The sequence below is a fragment of the Tenrec ecaudatus genome, chromosome 9, assembly GCF_050624435.1.
Source record: "Tenrec ecaudatus isolate mTenEca1 chromosome 9, mTenEca1.hap1, whole genome shotgun sequence".
In the NCBI taxonomy this organism is placed as follows: domain Eukaryota; kingdom Metazoa; phylum Chordata; class Mammalia; order Afrosoricida; family Tenrecidae; genus Tenrec; species Tenrec ecaudatus.
This window is the reverse complement of record NC_134538.1, coordinates 80296457-80320096: the sequence shown is the minus strand read 5'-3', so window position 1 is coordinate 80320096 and position 23640 is coordinate 80296457. Positions and strand designations below refer to the sequence as shown.

Sequence of the window (23640 nt, the reverse complement as noted above, 5' to 3'; positions counted from 1 at the left end):
GACGGAAGTGACGCACAGCGGCTCCCGGCCCCGAAGGGAGGTGTCACCATTCTGGGGACGGAGGCGGCGGCGGCTGTAGAGCGTCAGCCGCTAATGGCGTCTCAGGATCCGAGTCGTCGCTAACGCACCTCCTCTGCTCCGGACCCCGCAGGTAAGTGTCCCTCGGGCGCCGCCGGCGCTCCCAGCGGGGCCAGCCTGGGCGGGAACCCGGGGGTCGCCACACGCCCCCCAGCCCCTGGAGCCGGGCCGCCCGGCCGCCGTCGGGAGTGTTTTCCGTGTTGGACGTGCTGGCCGATGACGATGCTTGTCTTTTCGAAAACAGGACTTCCCCCCCGGACTGCTCCCGGGACGGGGCGCGGGCGCAGTGTCGGTAGCGGGAGCTGGGGAGGCTGCGGGCGGCCGCGCCGCACGAGAAGGGCCCGGGAGACTTGTGTGGAGGCGTGTGGGCCGTGGGCTCTGGCGCGGGGTGAGGGGTTCGTGTCCCGGGCGACCTCCAGGGGGGCACAGATCCTCATTGTCTGGCGGGCGCTACCTTGGCCACGGCTGTGGGCCAGCTTGGGAGAACGTCCAGGTGGAATCTGGAAAGAACGCCCGTGTTTACCCCGGAGGGGAGAAACCGAATTGTTTTGGTTGGAGTCGCTGGTCGGTGAGGGGGCGGAGGCTCCTGGCCCCGCCCACATGTCGGGCTGCGGGCGGGGTGGCCCTGCGCCTGCCCGCTTTCACCTGGCCTGCCGGCTTCCCTGGCACCCTTTCCCTCCCCGCCCCCGGTCCTCGGAGGGCTTTGTCTTCCGAGGAGGGGCACGTTTTTCTGGTCGTAGTCACCGTTTTCCCGACTCAACCACGCCCCCCCGGCCGCCCCTCGCGGGTGGCCCGCGCGATGCGGCGGGAGCTCTGCGTGGAGAGCCCCGGGGTTCGAGCTTACAGAGCCCGGAAGGGGCTTGTCTGGCAGTACCCTGCTGAATTCCAAAAGCGGGCTAGCTGCCTGCAGAATGCATTTTCGCTATCGAGAAAGAGCTGAAACCAGACCTTTTCCATCGTTCTGTACTTAATCTGGAGGAGACTTGATTTCTTGAAGGCGTGCTTGAAAAACTCACTGCCAACGAGTCAATTCCGACTCTGGGCGACCCGGTAAGACCGAGTTGAATGGCGCTCTGTGGATTTCCGAGGCTTAACTCTAGTTCAGAGCGTCGTCTTTCACCGGCGGAGTTTCTAGTGCTTTCGTACTGGTGACCTTGTGGTTACCGCCCCAGCGTTCCTACCATGCCACCAGGGCTCCCCTAGAAATGACTTTGGGCGGGATACAGTGGTTGGACAATGATCCCCAAGCTTCTAAGAATGCTCTCTTATTTTTACTTTTCAGTCATCACATTCTTAGATTGCTTACTATTACACCTTTGCCTGCAGAGGTTTGTAGAATCAGTCACCATAGTCGCTGTGGACTCTGGGCAGTTTACAACCACAAATAATTTTACTTTTCGCTAACAAAAATAACAAGAACTTTGGAATTTCAAGGTTTGAACTTTTTTATATTGCTAAGTATTTATGGAAGATCCTAACAGTCGCATATTGCTAAGTATTTATGGAAGATCCTAACAGTCGCATATGTAGAGTTTATTGGATTGCATTATTTTGGAATTGGGGTATTGCAGAATGAAATTTAGACCTTTTGCACTTTTGCCTTTTAATTTTTTTGGGTCATATACACCTTTGAAAGAAGATATAAATTTCTCTCATACACGTGGGTGAGGATAATCGCATTTTAAAAGTTTCAAAAGATCCCTAAAAGGAAAATACCACTTGTGAGTGACCCTGTTTTTATTTATTGATTTTTTGAGTGACCTTGTTTTTAAAGGATTCTGAAGAGGAAGATGTTTACAAAATAAGAATTTCATCTCTTTGCTTCTGCCTTCCTCACAAACATTTTGATAGTACCTTTTATAGTATTTTTATGTAGTAGAGATCTATAAACTGTTTGATAGTCTTCTAGCTAATTAGGAACAATCAGAAACTGTACACACCAGGCATTTGCTTTCCCACCACTGTCTGTGTGGCTTGCACAACTGAATTTGGAGAGAGTTGTAAGAGCTCATCAATTTTGGGTTGTTGCCACGTAATGGATTCTGACTCATGGCCACTTCATAGGGTTTTGGAAGTAGATCGCCTGGCCTGTTTTCGAGGTGCTCCTGGGTTGGAGCCATCAGTCTTTTTTGCCTACTGGTTCAACCACAAAGACTTCCAAGAGTTCATAAATTTTCTGTCCAAGATTTTCTAATCTTAGTTTGTCTGTGATTACTGAATCACAACACTCAGAACACAGAATACTCATGTTCTGAAATGTAGTGTTTCTATTATAGATCATATGTAGTTTTCATTCAAGTGTGCACAAAAGAATGAGTAAAATGAACTATTTTGGTTATCTTGTTCTATTTTTATTATCTTCTGTAACTATGAAAATTTTAAAGCAAATTGGAAGAAATCAGAATTTCACTTATTAGTTTAGTATCTGAGAAGGACATAAAAATAAATGCCATAATCATACTATTGCTTTGAACAAAATTACCTTATTTCCTTTTGATTTTTGTTAGAAGTGTATATAATTATCTAAATTAATAAGTATAATTCAACTTTGTAGAAGGGACCTTCAGAAAGTTTGTGGAAAAATGCTATCTTTCATTTTTCCATGGATTTTTTTGAAGTCTTAAGTTCTCAGTGTAGCATATTTTTTACTTTAATTGATGAAGTATGACAGTCTTAGATTAGTCAAGTAAAATGAATATTAGGAGTCACTGACCACACAAGTTAGAGAACTATGAGGGCTTAAAAGCTACAAGACGAGCAGGGAGAGAACTGAACTGGCAATCCCCCCAGTATTCCCAGGGTACCCAGGTCTATTTGAGCTCCTTAATCTGGTGCCCACTGGATATGTTATCTTTAGCCATTGATGAATTCCTAAAATAATAAAATTGGATATTAGACCGAAACCTTGATAATGCAGTTTACAGCATTATACACCTAAAGTTAATCTAGAGACTTAGAACTTTAAAGAATTTATTAGGGAGCCTGGAAGAAGTGAGGGACTGAAGCCAGCATGGCATATACCTTGTTTCCCCAGTTAAATGAGTCTGCCTCTTTAATTCTTGGCTGGAATTTTAAAACTTACCTTTGACTTAATGTTTGTTTCTAGAGATATACTTTAGAGAATGGAAAACAAAATTTTGTTATGATTAAGCTGTTTCCACTTCCTTTTTGCCATAATTTGTACTTTTCTTCTCAGCTACACTTCCCAAGCTTTACCACAAGGTGATGCAATGACTTTGCACATTACTTTTTCATTGGTGTGTGTGTGTGTGTGCGCGTGTGTACGTGTGTGCGCATGCATGCGGGTAGGGTATAAATCTCTCCCTGTGAATTGTCTTGGTACCCTAGCATTCTCAGTATATTTAAAGATTTTTGTAAACTCGCCCATCTGTTCACCTGTACTCATTTGGGAGGAGTGAACCAGAGGAACTGTGTGGGACTTTTTAATTTTATGATTTAAAGTAGGTTGACCATAGACTTGCATTTAGATTTCTTCTATTTTAACTTTTATGACTAAAATCTACATTAGGATTTAGATAATGACGAGCATGGGGAAACTTTTGTAAAATATGTAATTGCAATATCATTGATATTTTTTAAAGGTTGGTGCTGGAGAGGGGTTATTAATGTGTGATACCACTAAGTCCATTCTGACTCAAGGGACCTGATGTATAACAAAACCAGAATGAAATGCTGTGGCTGCTGTGCCCCCACTAACCCTATTGCTGCTTGAAAGCAAACAAACACAACTTGCTGTTTGAGCCAATTGTTGTAGCCCCCTAGTCAATCCATTCATTGAGAGGGCCTAATAAAAGTTTTGTGATGACCACATTATTTTCCTCTTCAGGTTTAGAAATACAATCAATGTAGAGGTGCTCTTTTAAGCTGTGAACCTTAGGTAAGGGGTTTAAAACTAAATTTCACATTAATCCAAAGGAGTTTTCAAAATGTTTGTGGAAAAATTTTCTTTAGTTTCATTATCCACAAACATTTTGAAGCTCCCTCATAGGTTTTAAAAATAGTACTTTTTATTACTGGTAGAAATTCAAACAATGAATAAGCTTAAAGGCAGAAACTTTCCTAAGCTTTTTATATATTCCACCGTTAAGTAGAGTTATTAATCTTTTTGTGCCTATTGAGTTAGTACCTAAAAGTAAAAGCACTCTTGACAGTCCCAGTTTCATCCTAAGCCTTAAAACTAGTCCTAATGCCATCTTGAGTACCCCAGGTCACTTTCTGAACCACCAAGCTGCCAAAGTGAAGTCAAGGAAAGGATAGATAGCCCTGAGCTGAGCAGTCTGGGAATTCAGGAAGGCAGGGAGGAGCCTGATATTCAGGGCAGAGATTGATGGGATAGCTAGGTGAGGAGGAACTTACACAAAGCATAAAGACATATGCGAAAAACAGTCCTCCTACTTTTCCTCCCTAATTCTGGCCTGTTGCGCAGTAAGACCCCTCTTGATTGTCTTGTCATAAAGTATTAGACAAAGGTTTTGTGCAAAAAATTACTGTTTACATTTTTTCATGTTAGAACTAAACCACTACCAACTCTGTATCAAAAGAACAAATCATGTATATGGCTTGCCAGACACGGGAACATCTCTTTGATGCTAATGCTGAATAGAACTTTGTTTTCTCTGCACTAGTATAATCTGGTGATGATGTCTCTATACTGTATCAAGTTTTTTGATATTGCCACCTGGGGGGGAGGTGGAACACTGGAATGATCTGCAAAACACTTAACTACTTACACGTTATCCTGCATGAAGAGCTAGAATCCAAATAGTTTTAGGTGCTGGGGAGTTGGAGAAGGGAGGGGGAACCTCAGTAATTGTTTCTGAAAAGGTGTCCAGTAGGTTTGGGAACCTATGATCTGTTTTAGACTACAAAAGAGTGTCCTAGGGGAAAATGACCACAAAGTTAGAGCAAGTGGGAAATGACTGATACCATCAAAGTTGTCTGACAGTATCCAAAGATTAGCACTATCTATGGAGTGGGTCTCAGTGCCATCAAGTTGATTTCCAACTCAGCAGTCCTGTGGTAAAGGGTAGACAGTAGGGGAGTAGAAAGCCTCATCTTTCTCCCACTGAGCAGCTGATTGTGGTTTGGAACTGTAGACCTTTTATATTAAACATCGAGCCCTGGAGGCATAGTAGTTACCCATTGGGAGAAAGACTGAGGCTTTCTCCTGCCATAGAGTTAAAGTCTCAGAAGCACACACTGACAGTTCCCCCCTCTACTGCAAGGTCTCTTTGAGCCCTAATCATCTCCTTGGCAGGGAGCTTTTTAAAGTTTTATACAAAGTTGATAGTGGCATGGTTCTTTGAACAAAAGAGGTAAACAAGAACCTCTGCTGAAATCTTTCTCAAAGGCTTGGTTGTAGAGATAGTCTGGAGAGCCTAATGTTGACTTTTCAGCCCAGAATTGGGGAAGACAGGCTATCTTATCATCGACATTTTTTGCCATTTTTATTTGCATATCTTGATCTTGAGTGGAGACTCCCTGAATTCTACCCTGAGTCTTTGTTTATGTCTCACCTTCACCTGTCTTTCCCTTAAGCAACCAACTCACCCTGCCTTGCAAGGATTTCCAAGGAGATGGCTCAGGGCCACTACCCTTCATTGTCTCCTTGGGAATTCACCTTGGCAGTTTGGAGTCCAGAAGGTAATGTGGGGTACTCAAAGCTGGCTTTAGGACTATTTCAAAGTTTATGTTGAAACCTGGGCTCTGTCGAGGGTGTTTCCAGGAGAAACATTGCATCCTAAACCGGGGCAGAAGAAAGACAGAGACACTCCTTTTGGATAGGGGAGACCTTTACATTAGCATGAGATGACAATGTCATCCAAGAATTTGCTGAAATTCAGAGCTTTAAAAAGAACAAGGGAGAGCAAAAGAATCTCACCAAAGCATGATTGGTGGTACATCAGTACGTTCCAGTTACAGGTGGGTCTTCAGAAGTGGGAGCAGGACCATGATTAGGACTGGTAAATTAAGTTAGTCCAGAGTCTTCCAACCAAGGCAGTCAAGGCAAGACTCATGACTAAGCTACCCCCATATGGTGAGCTCCATCAAGGACATACTTCGGTAAGCCCTTAAGGGCCACTGCTACTCCCCAGGTGTGTGACTGGGTATTTGCAGAGGTAATATGCTTTCCAGTGCATTCTGTCTGTGGGAATACTTGATACCAAAATTCAAACTCAAGTCCATCCAGTTCATTTTGACTCATAGCAATCTTAACAGGACAGGATAGAAGTCTCTCTATGGATTTACCACCACACAGACTCTTTTGGGGAGTGAACACACATTTCTCCCATAGAGTCGCTGGTGGGTTTTCAATTGCTGACCAAAGTATAACCACTGATCCACCAGGGCTCCTAGACTAGTTAATAGTCAGGAGAGATTCATTGAAGGCTTAATCCCTCAGGGAAGTATGCACATGGATTTTGGTCTTTCATTGTTACCCCTAACCTTCTGCAAGCCAGATGCTTAGAATTTAAGTTCATATACCAATATTTAGTAATACTGTTTGAAGGGAGAAAGAGACTTCAAATTCAAATCCCTTCTAGAGGGACCCATTTATTAAGTATACATACATCCTATGAGTCAGAATTGACTTGATAGCTTTGAGTTTGCTTGGTTTTTGTGGAAATAGGACAAAGACAAATTATCTGGATGTGGGAGATCATCAACACTTAGCTGTGATATGTCCAAGGATACACAGTGGTATGGATATGGAATACAAAGAAAGTTTTACAAAATCATGATTGGCTGAAGATCAATTTTTCACAGGTTCAGTGCACATTACTACAGAAGCCCACACTAGATAAGAAAAGCTTATAAGATTGGGCCAGGGACTTCTGACTCGACCTTGGGACCAAAGAACCCAATTTCTGTCAAGGGCACCCAGCTCCTAAGCCTAGAGTTGCCCCTTCCAGGACTGGCCAGGGAAGTTGAGCTCACTCTCAAGACCAGCCTTTTCCCAGTACTGATCAAAACACAGAACTCAGTGGAGTCTGAATTTGTGTGGAGCCTCACAATGGATTTAGGGCTCTCATTGTGAACCAAATTTATAACTCAGAATTTAAGCTGGAATACTTATGTGTATACACATACACCCCCCCCCCCACGCCAGCATACACACCCCATTGAAGAACACCGAAAAATTTTAGTGGCAAAATAGTGTACAGTTGAACTATGTATTGAAAAAAATAAAAGTAGCAGTTGAAGTTAAATACGTTTATAATCTATTGTACTGTTTTATAAGTAAGGAAGTCATTGTGGTGTGACACTGATTTGCTTACGGGTACAACATGCTAAATTTGAAGAGGAAAACTGAGTAACTACTTTTGACGTCAGACAGTGTAACATATGACAAAATAATAAATGAATGATGAAGGGTTCATGAAGTAAGGGGGATGGGAAGGGAGGGGGAAAACGAGCAGCAGATATTAAGGGCTCAAGTAGAAGGCAAATGTTTTGAGAATGATGATGGCAACAAATGTTCATATGTTTTTTGACACAATGCATGGATGGTGATAAGAATTGTATGAGCCCCCAATAAAATGATAAAAAAAAACCCTTTAAAGACATAGGAAACTTATTCTCAGCTAGTCTGCCCACTTCTGAATATCTTATTCAGAAAATCCTAAAAAATCACTCTTTCAGTTAAAACCATAGTTGATTGACCTCAGTTTTAGCAGTTATATCTCACAGAAATTGGTTCAACTGATTTAGCTTGTAATTAATAATGAATATTTAAAAAGATAACTGGAATGGGTGGTTTTATTTGTTAATCTACTAGTTTGAAAAGAGATTATTATTAGTGATTTAGTATCTTGAAAAATCACTACCCGTCCCTAATAAAATGTAAAAGAAGAAAAGAGAAAAAAATGATTAGGGCAAAGAATGTACAGATGTGCTTTATACAATTGATGTATGTATATGTATGAACTGTGAAAAGAATTATATGAACCCCAATAAATTGTTAAAATAAAAAAAAATAAATATAAAGACGGGTGAGACCCGGGGGGGGGGGGGGGAGAAAGAAAAAAAAAATCACTACCCACCCAGATCAAGAACCAAATAAGACTCTTTGTTATTTTAAACTGAGTGCCTCATTGTTTCCAAGTGTTACATACCTATTTTTATTCCCCAGCAGGCTTTTAGTTATCAGGTGAGGAGGACTAAAGGAGCGCTGAGTTCTTCCTGTGACATAGAGTTACTGTAGTAAAGGTCTCTTGTTAGGATGCTGAAGTCAAGGAGTTCTGCTATGGAATGTGCTCCTCATCCCTGCATCCTGGCAAACCCAGGTTTAGAGAGGTTAACAAACAACTTGACTGTAGACTCACTTTTGACAATCACAGAAGTAGCTACGAGACCGGGGGTGGGGGGTGGGGGGGGTGGGGGGGGGACAGGAAATTAGAGGAATACACATTTTCTAAAGTCATTCAAAACTTAAAAGCCTACGTGTTCCCAATAGCAAAAGAAATTATTATAAAAGCAAACTCTCTTAGTACTTCTTAGCAATGGAGGTTTCTTAATAATTGCTAAACTATGAGTAGTCTTTTTTTTTGAAACGTTTTATTAGGGGCTCATACAACTCTTATCACAATCCATACATACATCAATTGTGTAAAAGCACATCTGTACATTCATTGCCACTATGAGAAGTCTTACTGCTGTGGTTGCCCTGCAGAAATTGATTAGTGCAGCAAAGTAGATGAATTTGGTTAGCAAAAATCTTGCTCTAGTTGTCTCGATTATTTCAGAGGTCCCTATTTTGATGACTCAGAAGTAAGTGCCATAGTGTTACATGGTCACATAGTTAGTTCCACATGTGCTCCGTGGAATCGGTGGTGCTGAGTCTGCCACAGTCTCTGCTACCCCTTAATATTTTTAAAAGAATATTCCAGTTTCCTTTTTCTCACGAGCAGAGCACAGAATTTGGAAAGCATTTGGCTCTTACAGTTTTGTAAAAAGCTACTGTTACCGTTCACCTGCTACCTACGTAGCACTTGGTGTTCACAAAGCAGTCGAGAACAGACTTTCAAAACAATATGTATATTTCATTGGCATTATACAGTTTTTTTTACTTTTTTAAAACAATTTATCAGTTTTTTTACTTTTTTTTTTTAACAATTTATTGGGGCTGATACAATTCTTTTCACAGTTCATACATATACATACATCAATTGTATAAAGCACATCTGTACAGTCTTTGCCCTAATCATTTTTTTCTCTTTTCTTCTTTTACATTTTATTAGGGACTCCAACAACTCTTACCACAATCCATACATATACATACATCAATTGTATAAAGCACATCCATACATTCCCTGCCCCAATCATTCTCAAGGCATTTGCTCTCCACTTAAGCCCCTTGCATCAGGTCCTCTTTTTTTTCCCCCCCTCCCTCCCCTTTCCCCCCTCCCTCATATGCCCTTGGTAATTTATACCTCGTTATTTTGTCATATCTTGCCCTATTCGGGGTCTCCCTTCCCCCCTTCTCTGCTGTCCCTCTCCCAGGGAAGAGGTCACATGTGGCTCCTTGTAATCAGTTCCCCCTTTCCAACCCACTCACCCTCCACTCTCCCAGCATCGTCCCTCACGCCCTTGGTCCTGAAGCAGTTTTTTTACTTTTTATATACATTTTTAATCTATGGAAAGGACACATGCATAATGGAAACCTAGAAGATCATTGAGCCCAGAATGAAAGGTTACAATCAGTATTGTAGAGAGAGGCAAATAGAACAATTTCATGAACACCAGCTGTGGTTTTTCAGGTTTTGAGTGATTTTAACAAGCTTGTACTGGAAACCCAGAAGGACAGCCTGGATCTGGTTATCTGTGGACTGTAGGCTCAGATAGACTGGTCAATATCGGGTATGAGATGAGGTGGGAAATGACTAATAGGTCAACCTAGATAGAGAGTTCAACCTATAAAAAAAGGCACAGTGGTTAACCGCTTATCTGCCACGTGAAAGGTGGGCAGTTGGAATCTACTGAACGGTGCATGGGAAAAATATATCTAGTCTGCTCCTGGGATGATTACAGCTTTGAAAATCTTATGGGTCAGCTTTTTGCTGTCAAATGGCATTGCACTGTGTCACAATTGACTTATAGCAACTAATCAAGAGAATAAAAGTTGGCTTGCAATTAACTAAACTGAAAATCCGACTTGAAAAAGCCTCTATGGGCAGAGAGTGAGTCACACAGTAGTACGGCTTGCCTTGAACACAACAAAGAGGTGACCCTTCCTTCAGTCTAAGTGCCTGCCTCGCTTAGACAACATTTAGTGCCTGTGTTAGTGTGTTAAAACACTCGTCAGTGTGTGGTTTTTCATTTTTTGTGTACAATAACGTAACTATGACTTCAAAGAAAGTTAGTGATACCAGCAGTAAAGCTAAGAGGAAAACTGAGAAGCAGGAAAAAAAGAAAGTATTATGAAATTTCAATCAGGTCACTTGTCCGATTTGGCAGCTGAATATAATATGGCTACGTTGACATCAACAAAGAAAACATTTTCAGAAAAATGTGATTGAAGTGGCTAATGTTGGTAAACATGTGAAATTGTTAACCGTGAAAGAACCTGGCTCATCAAAGTTGAAAAGTTACTCTTATTGGAAACAACTCGATGGCAATAGTGTGTCCTGGACTGATAAGTATACAAGAAGGTTAAAAGCCTCCATGATGATTTTAAAGTCTGGGAAAAAGCAATTTACAAGGGTGATTTTTGGGCTGCAGAACTAATTATTTGGCTTTCCAGTATTTATTATGGGAAAAATTTGTTCAGTTCTCAAAACTTTTTGATGTTCCAACCTGAATTTGGACTGAATTGAGTTGAACAACAGAGGTGTCCCTGTATTACAATTGGAACAGTAATCGTCCTGTTACTTGCTGTTATCTGTTAACATTTCTGTTTCTGAGATGATAAAATTTACACATGTAAGCACAAAAAATATGAAATTATACTTAAATTGAGATCAAACACAAGAATGCACCTCAACGAATTAGGCACCACTTCCACATTTAAAAACACTTAATGTGAATAATATGTTTAAAATGTTTACACGCACCTAACATTTTTGTTTTTATGAAACTGTTCAGAACTCAATGCAATTTAACCAGCTCTCTCTGATTTCTTACTACGGGTTTTCCAGTTGTGGACCATTTCTCACAACTTAAGTAGCCACCTCTCATATTTATTGTAAAGAGAGGTCTTGAATAGAGCGGAAACACAAAGTTTGACTGGCCTGTTAATCCGCTGGCATAACAATAGTCACCACCTATATATGGCCTGCACAATGTTACTTTCCAAAGCAGTGAACTTACCAGTCATGTGCCAGAGAAACATTCAGCACACATAGACACGAGATGCAAAAAAAGAGTACTTGGTCCAGTGATCTTGCATAAAACTTAAAAAAATTATAACAAAAAATAACTGAAAATAGCGGAGAGAAAAAAAATACAAGTTTCAGAATTCTCTTTGGGTTTCAGGTTCACTCCAGAAATTTCATTCTTTTTCTTTGGTTATTGGTTATGTTCCTTTGATTCTCAGTTTGAAGCCTCACTAATGGCATACAGATATCTGTGTAATTTACATTAAATATTACATATTTTCTGAAGGAATGTTTTTCTTAGATGACATTCAGCTTGCATTAATTAATTGTTTCAGATACACCATGACATCCTTTCAAGAAGTCCCATTGCAGACATCCAACTTTGCACATGTCATCTTTCAAAATGTGGCCAAGAGTTATCTTCCTAATGTACATCTGGAATGTCATTACACCTTAACTCCATATATCCATCCCCATCCAAAAGATTGGGTTGGTATATTCAAGGTAAGAAATCTTTTTGATGTTTTTATTGCATGAAGGCACTTCATTTTCTTTTTAAACAAATTGACAGCTCAAAGTAGGTTTTGTCTTAGCTGTACGTTAAGAATCATTTTGGTCAACGTAACCATGAAATATTTAACAAAGAGAACATGGTAGTATAAGACAAATGTTAGCCACACCTACGTGCTTTCCTTCTGTGGTCATGAGATTTAAGTTTTACTCAAGATCTTGTAAAAAAAATTTCCAGAAACATTTTCTATTCATTAGCTATGAAAATGTTCTCTCCTCTCGGTTCTGTGTTAGGCTGTGTTATCTAGAGAAGAAAATCTAGTGACATCATCTATATATAAGAAATGACTTTACATCAAGAAGTAATTTTATCCAGAAGGCATCCCAGCCCAGTCTGATACTACTGTGATCCTAGCCTCTGAGTCCCTCGTCAGACTCTAATGCAGCCAGCTGTAGGCTGATGACGCACGCAGAAAGGTTGATCACTTCCTTTCCTCCCATCTCTTCTTCAAATTGCTCTGCACAACCTATATAGCAAACCCAAACAAACTTAGTAGACCCTGCACTATTGAGTGGTTTTGAATCCTAAAGGACAAAAGAGTACTTCTCCGTAGGGTTTTCAAGGTAAATCTTTACAGAAGCTGACTGACTTGCCTCATCATTTTATATACCATAAAATGAAAATGTGGGTATACATATTTCTTTGAAACTCGCTATTCAATGATAACTCATTTTCTTCAATGATAGAATCGCAGTAAAAGCATGGGAAAGGATATAGAAATGCACCCAAGGCCATATTTATGATTAAACCCAACATTAATTGCATCAGAATATCGTGTCACATCATATTTGAATTACTGTTTTTTGTGTGTATAAATTTGATCTTACTTGTATAAGCATCCAAGCATAAGGAATTTTGTTTACTTCTATGTTTATACTTAAGTATAGATTTAATCACCTTATAATTTAAATGCTTTATATTAACACTAAAAGTCCATAAGCCCTTTTTTTAAACCTTAAAAACTTTAAAGGGAGTCTTAAAATCTTCATTATTATTGATACAACTTCTAGTAAGGAAATAAGGGATGAAAATTGAGTATGTGATATATAGTGTGCCAAAAGTTATAGAGGCAAATAGTGACATTCAGGACAAGGCAAACAAAGCCACAAGGTGCTGTTCTTACTACAACATGCCGTCAACCAGATTTTTAAACGTAAGCTACCTGGTGTGGGGCATGACCCTGTCCAGTGATATAATGGTTGGCTTCTTACAAGTTTTTGTATCTCCTCTCGACCCTCCTGTTGATATTTCTCTTCCTTTTGCTGCTTCTGTTTTCCTGTCTTAGTCTCTTTTCTTTTCTTTTTTTAAATTTTTTTCTTAGTCTCTTTTCTAATCAGCCTAGTTTTATTTACTTTTTAAAAAAATGCCCTTTTGGGGTAAATGTCATAGATTTATAAAATTTAGAAGACTACTGAAAATATAAAAGATAAAGTTAAGATGACCAGCAGCCGCACTGACCAACTATGTCCTTGCTTAGTACCAGCAGGTAGCATTGTTAATGCTTTCAGTATTTCACGCAGTCTTTTATCAAAGGAAGGAAACTTTCCATCTGTTTTCTTTTTTTGCATGTTTTGAATATAGTTAGAACCACCCTACATGCTCTTTTTGGGGTCAGTTTTTCAGTTATGAGTGTAATCATTTTTTGTCATAAATAGCTCTGTATAGTTTATGTCATAGAGAGGAACATTTAATCCTGGTCATGATATTTCTGTTTTACAATCCTTATGCATATGTAGACCCTTTTCTAGTTTTTGTTTTTCTCTCAGAATTCCAGTGTAATCAAATCACTTATCATTTAAAATCTTGTTATAAATTGTTAATTCTATTTAAAGTGAGTAACCATTTATGAGTTTCTTCGTCATGTTATCCTTGTATTTTTTTAATTAAAAAATTTTTTTATCCTTGTTTAATTTTCTTTTCTCCTCTACTTTTGGATTGCAATAGTAAAAGAAGGCTGCTACTACTGCTATTCTCCAAATTGGTCATACTTATTTTTTTGAAATCATTTTGTTGGGGGCTTGTACAACTCTTACCAAAATCCATACATCCATCCATTGTGTCAAGTACATTTGTATATATGTTGCCATCATCGTTTTCAAAGTATTTTCTTTCTCCTTGAGCCCTTGGTATGAGCTCCTCATTTTCCCTCCCTCCCTCCCTCCCTCCCTCCCTCCCTCCCTCCTGAACCCTTGATAATTTACAAATGATTATTTTTTAATGTCTTGTACTGTCCCATGTCTCCCCCCCACCCCCTTGTCTGTTGTCCATCCCCCTGGGAGGAGGTTATAGATAGGTCATTGTGATTGGTTCCCCTTTATCCCTCCCACCTTCCCCTTCCCTTTCTGGTATGGCTACTCTCAATATTGGTCCCTAGGAGTTTATCTGTCCTATATTCCCTGTGTTTCCAGCTCTTATCTGTACCCATGTGTATGCTCTGGTCTAGCCAGATTTGTAAGGTAGAATTAGGGTCATGATAGTGGAGGGGAGGAAACATTAAAGAACCAGAGGAAAGTTGTATGTTTCATTGGTGCCACACTGTACCCTGACTGGCCCGTCTTTTCCCCATGACCCTTCTGTAAGAGGATGTCCAATTGCTTGCAGATTGGCTTTGGGCACCCAGTCGGCACTCCCCACCTCATTCACATTATTTTTTGCTTTGGGTCTTTGGTGCCTGATACCTGATCTCATCAACACCTCATGATCACACAGGCTGGTGTGCTTCTTCCATGTGGGCTTTGTTGTTTCTCAGTTAGATGACCGCTTGCTTATCTTCAAGCTTTTAAGACCCCAGACGCTATATCTTTTGATAGCTGAGCACCACCAGCTTTCTTCACCACATTTGCTTATGCACCCATTTGTCTTCAGTCATCCTGTTGGGAAGGTAAGCATCTCAGAGTGCTGGATTAGTAGAACAAAGTGTTCTTGTGTTGAGGGAGTACTTGAGTAGAGGCCCAATGATTGGACATACTTCGTGCGTGACTCTTCCCCTGGATTCAAGTGTAGCCTCTAAAAGCAGTGTATTGATACTAATAGATAACTTTGGCTCTTTTGTCTCATTTTTCTAATTACTCTCTCTACTACTTTTCATTGTTAAAATTGCTGCTATCAAATCTAATGTAATCATTTTTTTTGTATTTGTTACCACAAAACTGCTCTGAAGCATTTAAAATTAAGCCTGGCTAGTTCACCAGAAAAATTAAAAACAAACATTTCGTGTGGTCTATTCACTCTTTTATCTATCTATCTATCCACCTATTTACTTATTTATTTATTTATTAGGTCTATTTACTCTTAATGATATTTTTTTCTCTGTTCTTCTAGTGGGCCCTTACCTACTTTCTAGTTTTTCATCTCCTATGGTTAGCCAATCACAATGTACTATTTTATGTGGAAACTTAAATGCCGGGCATGTCCATTCCCTCAGAAACTGCTCTGTTGGTTTCCAGAAGCTTTTACATTGGTTCTCACGCATGTGACTCAGAGCACTGGGGTTCAGTTTTCTTCTCCAAGGAGTAGGAAGTAAAATACAGATAACAAAATTTTCAAGTAGCATCTTAATACAAAATATAAAATTTGCAAAATTTATATAGTTTTTATAGCATTAGGTTATAGGTTAATAAAAAATCATAATGAAATTTGACATGCTTGTTAAAACACTGATGATTTATAAACACATTAAATGAATATTATAATTTTAGGATATAATAAAAACAATATGTTAAAGGATACTAATCTATTACTGTCTTGCACTGTTTACTCCTAATTCCTCCACTCTTACTTGTTATTTTCCTTTAGGTTGGATGGAGTACAGCTCGTGATTATTACACGTTTTTATGGTCCCCTATGCCTGAAAATTATGTAGGAGGATCAACAGTCAATAGTGTTCTCGCTTTTCAAGGTAAAACTGAACATGTTGGAATTTGAAATTAGATGTCTTTTTACCATTATAAAGGTTTTCCATCAATGCCATTATCTGCTGCTTACTCATGTTCAGGTTACCAGAGTTGAATATTAGTGTTTTTGTTTTGCAAAAGGCTTTAAGTAAGTAAATGATCAAGTGTAAGCCACATTGTGTTATTTGATGTAGACTTTCAAAGGTGCTTTTGCTTGCTATCTTAGCTTTCACTGAAGAGGTTGAATTTCTTCACATCTCTTTAAATTCCACACGATCAATACAATGACATTGATTAAATTCAAGTTGTGAGGCCATTCTTACCATCTTAAAAAAAATCATGTTATTGGAGGCTTGTACAACTCTTAGCACAATCCATCCATCCATCCACGTGTCAAGTACATATGTACATTTGTTGCCATCATCATTATTAAAACATTTGCTTTCTACTTGAGCCTTTGGTTTCAGTTCCTCATTTTTTCCCCTCCCTCCCTGCTCCCTCTTCCCTCATGAGTCCTTGATAGTTTATAAATTATTATTTTGTCCTATCTTACACTGTCCGACATCTCTCTTCACCCACTATTCTGTTGTCCATCCCCCAGGGAGAAGGTTATATGTAGATTCTTGTAATCAGTTCCCTCTTTGTACACCACCTTCCCTCCACCATTCTTACCACTGCTTATCAAACTGTTTTGCCATTTTTAATTAACAAACATGATTTTTTAAAGAGACTAAGAACCTGAATATTTTTGTGAATTTCCAATGTCAAAATCCCTGTGTTGGATGTACTGGGCTGTATTCTTTTTCACTTAGCTTAAATTCAGTGGCTGATTGTAAAAAGTTTCTTATGTATTGAATTTAGTAGTAGATATATATATATTTTTAAACGTTTTATTAGGGGCTCATACAACTCTTATCACAATCCATACATATACATACATCAATTGTATAAAGCACATCTGTACCTTCTTTGCCCTAATCATTTTCTTTTTCTTTTTTTTTAAAATTTTAACAATTTATTGGGGTTCATACAATTCTTTTCACAGTTCAGGCATATACATACATCAATTGTATAAAGCACATCTGTACAGTCTTTGCCCTAATCATTTTTTTCTCTTTTCTTCTTTTACATTTTATTAGGGACGCATACAACTCTTACCACAATCCATACATACACATACATCAATTGTATAAAGCACATCCATACATTCCCTGCCCCAATCATTCTCAAGGCATTTGCTCTCCACTTAAGCCCCTTGCATCAGGTCCTCTTCCCCCCCCCCCTCCCTCCCCATTCCCCCCTCCCTCATATGCCCTTGGTAATTTATACATCGTTGTTTTGTCATATCTTGCCCTATCCGGAGTCTCCCTTCCCCCCTTCTCTGCTGTCCCTCTCCCAGGGAAGAGGTCACATGTGGATCCTTGTAATCAGTTCCCCCTTTCCAACCCACTCACCCTCCACTCTCCCAGCATCGTCCCTCACACCCTTGGTCCTGAAGGTATCATCCACTCTGGATTCCCTGTACCTCCAACCCTCATATGCACCAGTGTACAGCCTCTGTCCTATCCAGCCCTGCAAGGTAGAATTCGGATCATGGTAGTTGGGGGGAGGAAGCATCCAGAATCCGGGGGAAAGCTGTGTTCTTCATCGATACTACCTCACACCCTAATTAACCCATCTCCTCTCCTAAACCCCTGTATGAGGGGATCTCCATTGGTCGACACTTGGGCCTTGGGTCTCCACTCTGCACTTCCCCCTTCATTTAATATGATATATATATACATATATATACATACATATATACATATACACATATATACACATGCATACACACACTTATATCTTTTTTTTTTTGCATGATGCCTTATACCTGGTCCCTTGGGCACCTCATGATCGCACTGGCCAGTGTGCTTCTTCCATGTGGGCTTATTTGCTTCTGAGCTAGATGGCCGCTTGTTCACCTTCAAGCCTTTAAGACCCCAGACACTATCTCTTTTGATAGCCGGGCACCATCAGCTTTCTTCACCACATTTGCTTATGCACCCATTTGTCTTCAGCGATCCTATCATGGAGGTGTGCAGTCAATGATATGATTTTTTGTTCTCTGATGCCTGGTAACTGATCCCTTTGGGACCACTCGATCACACAGGCTGGTGTGTTCTTCCATGTGGACTTTGTTGCTTCTGAGCTAGATGGCCGCTTGTTTATCTTCAAGCCTTTAAGACCCCAGTCACTATCTCTTTTGATAGCCGGGCACCATCAGCTTTCTTCACCACATTTACTTGTTCACCCACTTTGGCTCCAGCCGTTGTGTCGGGAGAGTGAGCATCATAGAGTTCCAATTTAATAAAAGAAGGTATTCATGCATTGAGGGAGTGTTTGAGTAGAGGCCCAAGGTCCTTCCGCCACCTTAATACTTGACCTATAAATATAGACACATAGATCTATTTCCTCATCCTCCTATATATATTTGCATGTACATGTCTTTGTCTAGACCTCCATGAATGCCCTTTGACTCCTAGCTCTTTCCTCCATCTCCCTTGACTTTCCTCCTGCCCTACTACCATGCTTCATCGCCACCTGGGCTAGAGTATACCTCTTCTCTAAGCAACCTTACCCTTGATCGTTTCCCACCAGGCCTGCCACTCCCCCTTCTCTACCATTTGGGGTCTCATGTTTTTCCCTTGTCCCTGGGTTTGTTAACACCACTTCCTTACCCCCCCTACCCCCCCCACCCCAAGTCCCCCCAGAACTGTCGGTCCCGTTGTTTTTCCTCCAGATATTTCATCCAGCCTGTCCTATTCAGACAGACCTGTGGAGTCACTAACATGCACGAAAACTAGACAGAGGAAAACAAAGCAACAGTATACAACCAGACAACAAAACAACAAAAACAAACCACTGACAAAGAACAGAATAAAACAGTTCACAAGAGAAAAGCTTGTAGTTAGTTCAAGGATCGTTTGTTGGCCGTTAGGAGTGTTTTCCAGTCCAGTCTGTTGGGGCACCACGCCCTGGCCCCGAAGTCCACTTTCAGCATTCCTTGGGGACCTTGCCACTCCATTCCCTTGCTGTTCCGCTGCACTCCCCCAGTGATTTGCCTCGGTGTGGTGGGATCAGGTCAGGTGCAATTCCCACTTTGTGTCTCCGGTGCTGTCCCCTGTATCGCCCTTAGTCACTGAGGGGCATCATGTCTCATAGTGGGGCCAGCCATGTTCTCTCTGTGGACTGGCTGCTCTACTCAGGAACATCATCATCACGGCCTGGTGGGCCAGGCTGTGCTCCACTCTAGTAGTAGATATTTGAGGATGGTAAATTTTTAAGTCCCTTAACTGCCAAATGCATCTCTGGTACTTGTAAATTTTAAAATTTCCTTCTGAAATGAACATTATTTTTTGGGGTGAAATGCTTTGAGAGTATGTAGCTATTTTATTTCCCTCAAGCTTTCACTCATCTGTTCAATAACCCAGCAGTGGATCTTGCAGTGGATGTGATGTATGGCTATTAGACATTTATAAGAAGGAACTTAATACTAATACAGTATTATAAGTACCGGCTTTTCAACTAACAGTTTCTGTTCCTGGATCCAATTCAGAATCTCATATTACATTGAGTTGTCATATCTGCATTATTTCCTCCAGTCTGACGGTTCCTATTTCTCCGTACCTGACCTTTATGTTTTGAAGAGTGCTATTCTACTTTGTATCTTATTTTCATAAGCAGTCCTTTATTTTGAGTGTGTTCCAACATTAGATTAAGGTTAAACGTTGTTGGAAAGAACACCTGTTGTGGCAGAGCGTACCTGATGTCCTCTTTCATGATAGTGATCAAGTGATCTTGATCACTTTTTAAAGAAAATAATTTTTCTCCCATTGGTTTTGTTTTTGTTTTTTTTTTAGTCATTTTATGAGGGGCTCATACAACTCATCACAATCCATATATACATCAATTGTGTAAAGTACATTCATTGCCCTCACCATTCTCAAAACATTTGCTCTCCAACTAAGCTCCTGGCCATCAGCTCCTCAATTTTTCCCTCCCTCCACGCTCCTCCCCCCATAAACCCTTGATAATTTATAAATTATTATTTTGTCATATCTTGCCCTGTCCGATGTCTCCCTTCACCCACTTTTCCATTGTCCGTCCCCCAGGGAGGAGGTCACATAAAGATCCTTGTAAAAATCATTGGGTTCTCTTACAACTCTTACAACATTCCATACATCAGTTGTATCAAGCATATTTGTACATATTACCATAATCATTTCCAAAACATTTTCTACTTGAGCAATTAGTATAAGCTCATTTTCCCCCCTTTGATCACTTTCATAAGGTGCCAGCTGGGTTTCTACTGGTAATTAATCGATATTTCATTTTGTAATTAACAAATTTTATGGGAGAATTACTTTGAGAGTATGCACACACTATGTTGCTCCTCAAATTCTCACCTTTATAATCCATTCGTGGATCTTGTTTATAGCAATGACTATGTTATTTGTCTCAAAATTGTTTTCTCATCTCTGGACATTTATTAGTTGGAATTATCCTACGGTTAATTTTTCCCTGGATTTATCCATTTTTATTTTATGGAATAAGTGTGTAGTCACTTTGGCCATAGGAACTCCTTTAAATTGACTATTGTTTTTCACACTCCTCTCAAATAAAGTTTAAGAAATTCTTTTTTGGGGGAAATTCTTTTACTTTCTAGTGTTAGTGTTATAAGATGTTCCAGGGTTTCTGTATTTTACCTACCCTTTCCGACTGCTTCCAAGAGTCTTTTTGTTCTTTAAGAAATGAAATCCCGCCAAGTAGATAGTTATAATACATTCAGAATACTTAATAAACTTTCTTGGGTACATGTAAACATCCAAGATATATTATTCTTTGAACTTTCATCCATTGAATGTTTCCTTTATTGCAATTCACGGTGGGAGATACCAGAATTTGTATAGTGTACATATAAATCTTCCTTCAGTGTTTTTGAGGAACAGTGAATGTAAGGCAACGTACGTAATTAAAACTAAGCCTGTTGTGGAATGTCTTTTCCCTTCAGTGTAAGAAATACCATGCGGCTCTGAAGAGGAAGTGAAAATTGTGAGCTAGGTTACCCATAAACCCCTCCAAAAACACAATAGTAATATTGAGGATTATCTTGCAAAGTAATCAAAGAAAAGAAGAAACAAATAACCAAATGTGTGTTGCTAACAGTTGTCTAGATGGTATAAATAGGAGGCTTTAACACATAAGAAATGGGCTCAGTGAGGTTCCGCAAACTAGTGATAGAGTTGGACTTCCAACTTAGATTTGTGTGGTTCCAAAGCTCATTTTGTGCTTTTGTACCAGTGGACCCCACCCTCTCCTGCCTGCCACATCTAACTCACACAGTATTTTTATTCTTTGTTAATATCTGACATGTTACAGAGGGTTGGCCTGGAGGGAAGATGTCTCAGCAAACACCATCTTCATAGATACTTATAGTGGCTCTTCCTTGTCCGAGAATAGAACTGCCCTAGAGGATCCCAAGGTTGTGATCACCTCCCCACACAATTTATTTATTTAAAACTTTTATTGGCATTTAATCCACAGACCACAAATCACACAGTTCAGTAATTTCAAACATGACAAGAAGATTTGTTACCATAATCCATTTTAGAGCATTTCCCCTCTCCTCCTATGGTTAAATCACTTTTAAATTGAGTGGTGTAATCCTCACCATTTTGAGAGTGCTCTCTCTCACATACATTGTTTGCTCCGTCAACCCCTCACCCTTCCTATCTCCAACCCCCCACCCCTATCTCCCCTACGAACCTGTGCATTAGTTCTTATCTCTATGCCCCTACAGGGCTGTGAAGCTGACCTGATAGTTCTTTCTCCCAAGCAGCAGCCAATGCAGATGGGCTGACCTGGTCAGCAGCTGAGTGCTTAATTACTGTGCTACCCAGGCTTCTTAGTTCCTAATAGGAAGCTTAATAACTTTGTTGTTGTTGTTATCATTTTCTTAGGCTATTACCTTCCAAATGATGATGGAGAATTTTATCAGTTTTGTTACGTTACACACAAGGGAGAAATCCGTGGAGCAAGTACACCTTTCCAGTTTCGAGCTGCCTCTCCAGTTGAAGAGTTGCTTACTATGGAAGATGAAGGGAGTTCGGACATGTTGGTGGTGACCACAAAAGCTGGCCTCCTTGAGGTTGGTAGCAGTGAGGTAGTGGTTTGGTTCATGTTGTTTGACTTTTAAAGAATTCTCAGGTTGTGAAAGTTTCCATAAAAATCAAGTGATTGTTAACTAAAATAAAAGGTAGTGGGGGTTATTTTTGAAATAATTAAAAGATCTTTTGGTACTAATTGTTATTGCTCTGTTGTTGCAGCTTTTATCTCTAGGGCCGACTAGTTTGAGACATCGTAGGTACAGAGTGAATATCAGTTGAAAGAATTTAAAATGAAAGCATTCCTAACTTTTCCGGTTAATTAGTAGTTTAATCGACTGTTTAGAATAGTAGAGGACTAGAGTTGAAACTCAGTTTAGAAAGTGGCCTAAAATAATAAATTTAAAATGTAATTGGATGTGATCTCCACCACACCATGAACATATACTCTCTCCTAAGTGTGGTGGTGTTGTAATTTTTATTTTAAAAGTCTTAATTTAGGTAGAATGTGTTTAGAGTGATTCATTTCTTTGGCCAATGAAATGAATAAGCTGGGATCAACCATAATTAAAAAAATATTCAAATATGGGCCCATGATATTGGTTCAAATATCAATTTACAATAGATTGTCTCACAATCTTTTTGCCTGAATTTACAGTAGTTGGTTGAAGGAAAAGCTTGAGTAACATTCTTTACTCAAGTCAACATAATATTTTGCAATATCTTTACCCTCTATCTAAAAAAATAGAACATTAACTTTGAGTTACTACAACTTAATTATATGTAGTATCTTCTGTGGTAGTAGGTAAGAAAATGATTACAAATTGGCTCTATACATATTTTTGGTCATATTTTATGATGGGTCAGTACTTTAGGGTCAGATTTTTTGAAAAATATGTAAGTACTTTACATCTTTTATTTACAGTTAAGTAATGAGAATAATAGACAAATACAAGGGGCTTAAAATTTGTTGAAAATCTAATTTTTTAAAAAGCCTATGGAATTTTCCCACGTTTTTGAAGCCCCTTTGTATAATACAGTCCAATCTAAGGTTAGAAGGGACCAGTAATTTTTATTGTGAAATTTTTCATATCATCCCTTTCCCTTTACAGAAATTCCTCCCTTATCTTAAATGTAGCTTTTATAGGGTGACTAAAACATTTTGTGGTGACAACTGCCTGATGATCAAGGTCTTTTAGCCTGTTATTTTAAAGTTAGTCAAAGATACTGAAACAAGCCCAGCTCTTAAAAAGAATGCAGCTAATGTTTATATTGTAGCTTTTCGAGTACTTGGTAGACCACCCTGATGATGTCAAAGCCTCCAACAGAAAAAAACATTGTAGCATTCACACTTCTCTTCTGATTCTTCAAGTAAACTCGGCCATGGCACACACAGCCTGTTACAGTTCTTCCTAATCCTAAAGGGTTACAATGAAATTTTAATTGTTGTCTCTTAGGTAAATGTTTCTGAGCTAATATAACTTTACTTTTTGGACAATATTTTGTATGTAATCATCACAATCTTTTTAGGACTTTGACTAAAACTGCAAAAATTAGTGGAAATAGGAGCAATACTGAGACATTACATTAAAACAATTAATGATAGATAGTACACG

At 39.5% G+C, this 23640-nt stretch overlaps 1 protein-coding gene across 5 annotated transcripts in view; it reads left to right on the top strand.

Annotated features, from left to right (window-relative positions):
* Window positions 1-23640, top strand: part of TAX1BP1 (Tax1 binding protein 1) — a 67407-nt gene continuing 43767 nt past the window's right edge. For 4 of the 5 annotated variants that reach the window (XM_075558239.1, XM_075558238.1, XM_075558237.1 and 1 more), the window contains exons 1-4: window positions 1-151; window positions 11753-11921; window positions 15784-15886; window positions 21881-22068. In XM_075558239.1, coding sequence (XP_075414354.1) covers window positions 11760-11921; window positions 15784-15886; window positions 21881-22068 — 453 coding nt within the window. In that variant the 5' untranslated portion in view covers window positions 1-151; window positions 11753-11759. Of the gene's footprint in view, window positions 152-1109; window positions 1129-11752; window positions 11922-15783; window positions 15887-21880; window positions 22069-23640 lie in introns of those variants that run through there. The other variant, XM_075558236.1, reaches the window with a different exon arrangement.